The sequence below is a fragment of the Cantharellus anzutake genome, assembly GCF_015039405.1.
Source record: "Cantharellus anzutake strain C23 chromosome Unknown EI90scaffold_105, whole genome shotgun sequence".
Classification (NCBI taxonomy): Eukaryota; Fungi; Basidiomycota; class Agaricomycetes; order Cantharellales; family Hydnaceae; genus Cantharellus; species Cantharellus anzutake.
The window spans coordinates 116847-125390 of NW_024067055.1; the positions used below are offsets into that span (position 1 = coordinate 116847).

General features: G+C 47.9%; 1 protein-coding gene across 1 annotated transcript; it reads right to left on the minus strand.

Moving 5' to 3' along the window:
• Positions 1-1227: 1227 nt before the first annotated feature.
• On the minus strand, positions 1228-2646 carry EI90DRAFT_3133605 (uncharacterized protein; the record flags this gene model as incomplete). Its single annotated transcript, XM_039064585.1, has 8 exons — positions 1228-1347; positions 1401-1542; positions 1626-1820; positions 1871-1960; positions 2019-2036; positions 2166-2279; positions 2329-2405; positions 2458-2646. 8 exons carry the CDS (start codon positions 2644-2646, stop codon positions 1228-1230), a joined length of 945 nt encoding a protein of 314 aa, XP_038909577.1.
• Positions 2647-8544: the final 5898 nt, after the last annotated feature.

Here is an 8544-nt window from a genome sequence, read left to right on the forward strand (position 1 = left end):
AGAAACATCCTAGTCATACAGGAAGTCTCAAACTACATGATCTGAAATGGAACTGAGATAAGCGGGACATGTGACATGTGAGACCTCCGTTAAGTCCGTTCGGGGTTACGGCTTAACCCTAACACCTGGCTTCCTTCTGCAGCTCCTTCATGTAATGCAGCTGGCCCATCCTGCATAGGATATTCCTCATTCAGGAATCACATGATGACATATTGAAATTCAACGTTTGACTAGAGCCTTGAAGTTCAGTGTCGAAATGAACAATGAGTAGGGCCTCAGGGAGTTGACGGGTCAGGGTATTGATGACATCGACAGGGTGTTGAAGTGGCATTCCGATGCCCTTGTGTTGCCGATTTTATGCGAAGTCTCCTTGTTCTAACAGATTAGCCTTTGTTCCTTCGCACCACACAGAAACATATAAGTGTGGTGTGTAGAGCTGAGTGCGATATCTATGATATCGTACTCAGGCAAGTTCTTCTCATATCCTGTACTGTATTTATTTATGATATTTTACTCAGTGTGTCGGGCTGCAATGCCATGATTATAACACAGGGATCATGGGTGAACCTATCGTTGCTGAACGCTGGGCCAACCTATCGACGCATTGACTGGAACATTTACTTCCATGTCCCTGGCACGTCTCGTGGAGGGTGACACTGCTGTGCCGGTAATATATGGTGATGGCTATCATGAAGTGGGTGTACGACTCAGCGTGCTACCTTCCATTCCACAGCTAGTCTATCAATTTCTTCCTTCATGGTGATGCACTGCATTTTCAGTCCAGACTTATTCCAGATTGATTCATCAGCACTGTTTGACTGGCCCCTTTCCATCTGCGCCAAGGAATGATCAAAGTGAGTGCTCTCCAAAAACCAATAGACATACCATATTGTCAGGGGACGACTCCCGGGTCCCCATGACCCTCCCCTATGGTCCACAGCCTGTAGTGTAACCAGCCCTGTCCAGGGCACAACTCTACTGTGGGTAAGGAGATGAATAGATAAAGCAGTAGGTAAGGTACACTTGCCTACTGTGGGTAAGGAGATGAGAAGGAAGCTAACTTCTCATCTTCCCACAGTGGCCACAATATCAGCAAAACTTCCAGGGATACCTGGAAGTCACATGAAGGGGTAGGAACCGGGTCCGGAGCATGCGGCGCACGGAGCGTGTGTGCGTGTGGGAAGCGTGGCGGGTGGAAGCGGGTCTGGATGCGGGTCCGGGTCCGGGCTAGTCAGGGTGTGTGCCCTGACACATATATCCTATCCCCTTCTCGGGATTGCTCAAGAATATCTCCACAAAGTGCACAAGATACACACCACAATCACAAAAGTTTTGTTGTCGTGGTACCTAGAGGTCGGAATTAGAAGTACACCTCGTAGCGCTAAACTCCCCAGACACACCTCAGCTACCTCCGGCACAACATGATCCTGGAACCATTTTTCCAGCTCATGATCATCCCATTCACTCCCAACAAGTTTCTTATCTATTGCCTCATTCAAGAGGTAAGTCACAAGGACTTTCCTCAGCGCATTGGTAGAGACTCTACTAAAGGAGTCCAGAATGAATAATGTGCACCTGAAAATTGTTTACCAACTGGAGCATCACAAAAGGGAGAGAGCACTCACGCATTTGGGGAGTTGGTCACGGTTGCTGTCTCAATGTCCATCTCGCCATCAGTGTCCAAATCTACAACCTCTATCGTTTTTGTTTGGTTCTGACCCATGACCAGCTTCGTAATCATGGATGCAGGCCTTGGAGGTGGCATTTGCGGGGGTAGTGCACCCTTTGGATTATAGATGATGCAAAGATACCAGTGGAAACTGTAGTAAAGTAAGCATGTTGAGAGGTCTTGAGAGTAGTGGGGACACACTCTTCATTGACGGGAATTATGATATACCTCTTGTCAAAGAGGTTGAATTTCGAAGTCCATTTATGCACACTTTGGTAACCTTCCAAAGGTCTGCATGATGGCATACAAGGTGAGAACAATGAAACAACCCGGAGTAGATGTAACTTACAGTGGTGATCTTAATTTGCTAAGAAAAATGAGCTGAACAAGTGGACTTGCTCTGCAAGCGTTGGATTGGTTTCTTGCATCTTGTGGAATGCATGCCTGACATAAAAGTTTGAGAGTATAACATGAAAAAGGACTCGGAGATGCTTACATTGTTCTGAATTCAACCAGGGTATCATTGAAAAACTCGCCTGGTTCGAGACGGTTATAATCCCTTGCCGTGATTTCTATGCCACCCAACCCAGTTGGTGCATAAACCAGCACTCTGTTTGAAAGTTAGTAAACTATCGCCTTATGAGCTAGAGAACGCTCACAAATCAGTGGGATTCTGCCCAGGCAACACCTTGCATCGGAGCTCTTTCCATTGGGATAAGTGCACTGAGTCTGGAGGCTTAAAGCGAAATTATCAACAAAGGTGATGCACACATGCTGATGGTACTCACCATCCCTGCCCGATCAGCCTCTTTTGGGTCATTCTTGGCCAGCAATATGTCCAAGATTGGGTAGTGTACCACTGATTTCTGCTTGATACTCTGATCTAGGGGAGCGGAAGATGCCGTATTTGTAGCCAGTGCGACCTCATCAGCTTCCCATGGAAGTTGGCTCTGGCTTCCGAGGTAGTAAATCCACATATGCATATGTATATTTAGTTTTGAAGGGACAGACCTGCTATGCGATGTGGATGTGCAATCGGACTTCGAAGAACTTGGATCTTTCATTTCCGGTTTTGAGTTTGTTGTCATTGAAATGTTGAAATCATTCACGTGACCAGATTGCTGCTGAAAATCTAAAATACTGTACTGGCATGACCAACAACCGGTCACGTGTCACATGAGGACCTTGGATTGAATTGATTAGCAGCCTCCAGCAACTCCCGCCGTGGGAACCGGTTGTTGGTTGTGCCAGTACAGTATCCTCCTGTCAGGGACAGCTCCGAAAGCAGCAAGGTCCCGGCGCGAGGGACTCGATGGGACAGGTGTTGGCTATGCGTAGCGACAGTCCCGTTGTGGGGCGAGCGTCCCCAACCACTTAGTCTGAAGTGGGAAGTTGAGAAGAAGGCTGCTTCTTCTGTTCCCACCCCAGGTGCTATTATATACATGCGGTCGGGGTCACGTGGGAGGAGCCACGTCATCCCCGCACACAGCCGCACTCCCCTGGGTATCTCTGTGGGAGATCCCGGAGGTGTGCCGCTCTGTGAGCAGGAATGCGCGCAGTGGGCATGGCGATCAGGGGAGCGGGGTTAGGTGTGTTAGTAATACATAGAGAAGGGGAAGTCGACCATAGAACGGAAATAGAAAGAAAGAAGGAAAAGGGGAAAGAAGAGACAAAGGGTGATAGTGGGGAAGCGGAGTAGGGCGGCACGGTGCAGGGTCAGGTGGGGTGTGCCCTGACACCTCCGTACATTGATGACTTTATTGATGGTCCTGATGACTTCTGGAGGGTAACAGATGACCTTGGCCCAGATAGTGACTGTGGACGGAGCTCGGCATGCTTGGCGTTTGAGTCTCATCTCAGACATTGTGCTTGCTTTTGATTCTCTAACTCACATCCTCTGAGCATGGCAGGGGTAGTTCCACCCAGCCATAATTATTGAAAAAAGTCGGGGGACAGTTCCAATCTTACATGAGTCTCCTTTGTCCATCTCCTTGACCACTAGAAGGGCCGCTTACGCAGCCACAACCTTGCTTGTGGGGGTTTGAACCCATGGCAGAAGTACACAGTGCACAGGCGATGATGTGTTAAAATTTCAGGGAGGAGATGTGTACAATAATGTTGTCATTTTGACAGGTGGTGTGATGTGGAGAGAAAATTTTACATAAGAGCCAAGAGTTGAAATCCTAATGCTGACAGCGTTGATGTTTAGTGGGTGAGAAAGAAGTGTGTAAGGATACATGTGCAAGGTAATGGGACATGCAGGAGGGCTGAAGGATTTAGTTACTACTGTGAATCCAGTGATATCAAAGTTTACAATAGGTTGCATTGTGGGGTATTCGATAGTGTGGATGATGTTGCGATGTAATTCATGACACAAGCAATCAGATTGCATTGTAATAAGTAGGTCGGTGCATTGGATGGAATGATACAGCTGGTATGTCTGCATCGTCCGATGAGTTAAGGATGAAGTGGGAACCTGGATGATAAAAGAAAACCCATGTACCAGCAGCCTTGCAGCTGTCCGAGTTGTTGTTGTTGAAACTCTTGGTTTTTCTTGGGAGTTATAGTGCATGGTGGCCAACTCACAATGTGATGTTGAGCTTTCGGCACTGTATTTCCTTCCTTGGTATCCCTGCTACCAAAGTCAGTGCACTGTAACGGGTCTATCGATCTGGACTCATGGCTCAGGTCTAGGGGGGGGTAGGTATCTCTCTATCTCTCAGGTAGATGTGGGTCCTGCGAGTTCGGTGCTGATACTCTGTCTAACCTCTAACTAACTGTCTGTACAGTTGTCACGGAAGAGTCCGATACAAATATAAAAGGAAAGTCACATGTGAATGAATGAAAATAGTAAGGAAAATAAAGAAAAAGTCATATCTCCTCAACCACTCCATCAAACCCGACGATCTTAGACTCGTCAGAACCATCTCCACAGTCTCTACAACTCCTACTATTACCACGACTCACCAATCCTAGTCCCTGATGCAGTAGGGGGTGAAATGTGTGATAAGGGTTGGTTTGACTTGCACGGACTTGTCCCCACAACAGCGCCATTGCTTATAAAGCAGTGAACAATTTTTCCCTTTCATCTCCCTCAGTTCAACTTTTACTACATGTTTGTTTCATCACTTGTGTACTCTCATGTGCCCTAGCATAACACGCCAGGTAATTAGTTTCAATCTATTAGTTCAACTACGATTGACTGAGTGTAACACGCTAGCGCAAATCGCTAATAGTTGTTCTGACGCAAGGTCACTTCAAGCGGCCAAAGTGGACAACCGAAGACTGGGGGGGGTCTGTTGGATCGCTGGGTGCGTGGCTAAATGAGAGAGCGAGAATGCACTTCAATGCACTGGTAAGACTCTGTACGGTTCCAGTGTGTGTGTGCCGTCGCAATCATTGTGGAAGTGTGTCTAACCTGGTGACAGTTGGGGACATCAATCCAATTCCGGACATGCGCGAAATGGGAGGACCATGTCGGAACCGACCCCATTCAGGGTTAAGGTTAAGGAGCCATCTGGCTGGACCCAGCATAATTATTATAAACAAGTATGAGAGGTTGGTATAAATATATATAAAGAAAAGTTAGATGCATTCAGTTGTTCTACATATTGTTTCCTCAATATGTTGAAAGCATATAGAAACCGTTCGCATTCACCACAATCCAGAATACCGTCTTTCAGGCATGCCAAATGCCGTCGCTGTGGTTGTAAACTGAACTTGTGCTCCGACGGAGGCTAAATGTGTTATGGAGAGGAAGTTAGAATCTGAGTATGATAACTTGTCGGTCAGGGGTTCCATTGTGTAGAACGACTTCGATTTGACCTTAACCATAGCAAAGAGGACACGTTTATCACCTGGATAGATTGAACATGGGGGAAGGTGGGGTGAGTACGTCGAAAACCAGTGCCGAACACAGATGTGTGATGATACTCCAAACCCATTCAGTCATTCATGCACGATTGCTATCCACAATTGCAGTATGTTCTTCAGCAAGAAGAAGATCAATCTTTGCTTTCTTTTTCTTAGCACCGTTTTGAGAGCTCTGCCCATCGGCACTCACACAACCATCAACCCTCATCACTTCTCCTCATCCTTCCCATCCCTCATCATCTGACTCCAGCACCAACTACACCAGAACTTGGGATCGTGCTGCCACCATGGAGAACCAATGGTTGAATGAGAGGATTGCCACAGCTACTGACTTTGCTTACATCAGCATAGAACTTCAACATGCGATTGACTTCGAGCCCGAAAATGAATAGATCCGTCGCTAAGGCCGGGAGGCCTTGTGCTCAGCACTATCGCCTGAAACGCACGGACTCAGTCTCTAACTTGAGAACTAATAACATTGTAACTCTTTACCTGTATGCACGGACTATAACACAGGGAGTACAGTCAGTTATACGACAGTTAAAGTAACGAAGAAAGGGATATCACCTCAGTCTCTAACTTGAGAACTGAGGGAAAAGAAAGCCTAGTGCCCTGCGCTATACAACGAGTACTAATATTGCTTGCAGTCACGACACATGGTCGTCGGCAAGGGTTAATGCATAGAATAGAAGGGTAGGCGGAAAAAAAGGTATCAGCAGTGATCCCATCAACACCGCATCAGACAAACTAATAAAGTAAATAGATCATTGTTAACTACAATGATTTCCAACATCGCCTAATAGACTTGGCCCGTCTCTGGCTGGGGCGTCGTGCGACTCGTGTGTGGACTGGGAATTGTCATCCGAAGCTAGGGCCGGGAGGCCTTGGCTGTCTGGACTTGAACTGGCAATGCTGAGGGTTGCTAGGCCCTGGAGGTCATGCCCCCTGTTCCTGTCATATGTCACATGCGGCGTCTGGGTCTGTGCTGCCATGGTAGGCATTGTGCAAGGCTCGGGATTGATGTCAGATGGCAAACTCGATGCTAAGGCCGGGAGACCTTAGCTCCTCTGGTGCTATGAGATCAGGTACGGTTGTGGCATCGCATTTTGTGCTTGGGGGACTTCAATGTAAATCACGATGTCGCTGTCTGGCGCCTCCAGCTCAGGGACGAAATGAAAGGTGGATTGGATCTGTAAGAACTCAAATGAAGGTCATCTGGCTAGGGAAGGGGCTTGTACATCGCGGTATCAAGGACCAATGGTGCGTCCGACTTGGGTAAAACTCTGAGAAACGCAGTGGAACTTCAAATGATGAAGCCGTCCATATCGATTCAGTGCTGAAGACAACATAGCAGGGCGAGAACAGAAGCAACCATGGAACTCGCGATCAGTTGCAAGGTTATCATCATGATGAACGTCGTAAAGGGGTACATAAAAACATATAGTAAAAGAACAAGCAGCACGACACCCCAGCCAGAGACGAGCCGAACCGAGCCCAGTGCATGATGATGCTGAGCACCAACCAGTAGAGAGACACCAGCACGCAAAGGACGCCAGTTAAACACCCGCATTTGACTGAATCTGAGTTCCAGCATGAAGTCGATTGCGCATCATATGGAGTGCTATGGCGATGTGAGCGAAGTCAGTAGCCGTGGGTATGGGTTAGTTATGGGAGTGGAAATTGGGCGTACTGCTGTGCCCAACCCCCATTCGACCTAGGGTTCTCTAGTGGGTGGCAGTGTGATGCAAAGTTGCGCGCACAGTAAGTAGCGTGATACTGAGTCCTGGGTAGTTTGGCACTGGAGCCGGTTGAAGTGGTGGGAATGACAAGGAGAAGCGATGGCATGATGAGGATTGAAGGTTGATGTCAGGGCACACACCCTGACTAGCCCGGACCCGGACCCGCGTCCGGACCCGGACCTGGACCCGCATGTGTGCCTCCGCCCTGCACGCTCCATGCACCGCATGCTCCGGGCCCAGTTCCTACCCTTCATGTGACTTCCGGGTATCCCCGGAAGTTTTCGCCATATTGGGGCCACTGTGGGAAAGTGAGAAGTTAACCTTCTTCTCACTTTCTTACCCACAGTAGCTATGCCCTGAGATGGGCTGTGTTTACAGGCCAGACTGTGGACTGTAGAGAGGGGTCATGGGGACCCGGGGTCCGTCCCCTGACAGTTGAGGGTGTGAGGGTTGGTTGAGTCAGTGCCGAAGTTGTTGAAGTGTGCGCGCTAAGCTCTGAGCGAGTACTGTCCCAAGAATGGAGTCAACTCCGAACTCGGAGTGGAAAGAGTGATCATTCAGTGGGCAGAGGAAGCACAGACAGAGAAATCACAACGAACCGATCAGCGATCCATGGCAGATCTGCACTTGTCCCCCCAGAGCCATCAAGAGGCTGGTGAAGCGTTCATTGAGGACTTCTAGCGATGCAGAGTCATCAAGATTGACGAGCCAATTGATGTTGAAGGCCGAATAGGATTCACTGAAAAGCAGAATCACAGTTGTTAGCTAAAGGTGTATGGTGAAGACCAACACCTGTTCAAATCTTTACTTTCTTCTTTCTGCGTTCATGCTTCCGAACATGCTGACATCCATCAATTGGATGGCATTTAAAACTTAACCCATTATGGCTCTGACCATCGTTAAGGATTTAAGGATGTGCTCGGACCAGTCCCAGATGCGTGCTGAGTGGGCATGTCGGAAGTGCAAGCGCAACAAACTGTGCTATTTCTTTTCCCAGTTGTATGGGGCTGAGATGTATAGGTCTTCCATAGCGGTGCAACTGTTTCACCATCAGCTATGCATTCTGATACTATATGAGGGAGATATCAGGAGTCGATGACCTTATGCTATATAGGTTCCACATGGTGTTGAATGTCACATGGTACTGTTGGTGTCCGAAACATGCATGACATCCTTTTGTGTCACAGTCACACAATCCCTTACTGTTCTTGGATCGGGGCTTATCTGTGAAGGTTTGCAGGTTAAATATCCAGAATAAAACAA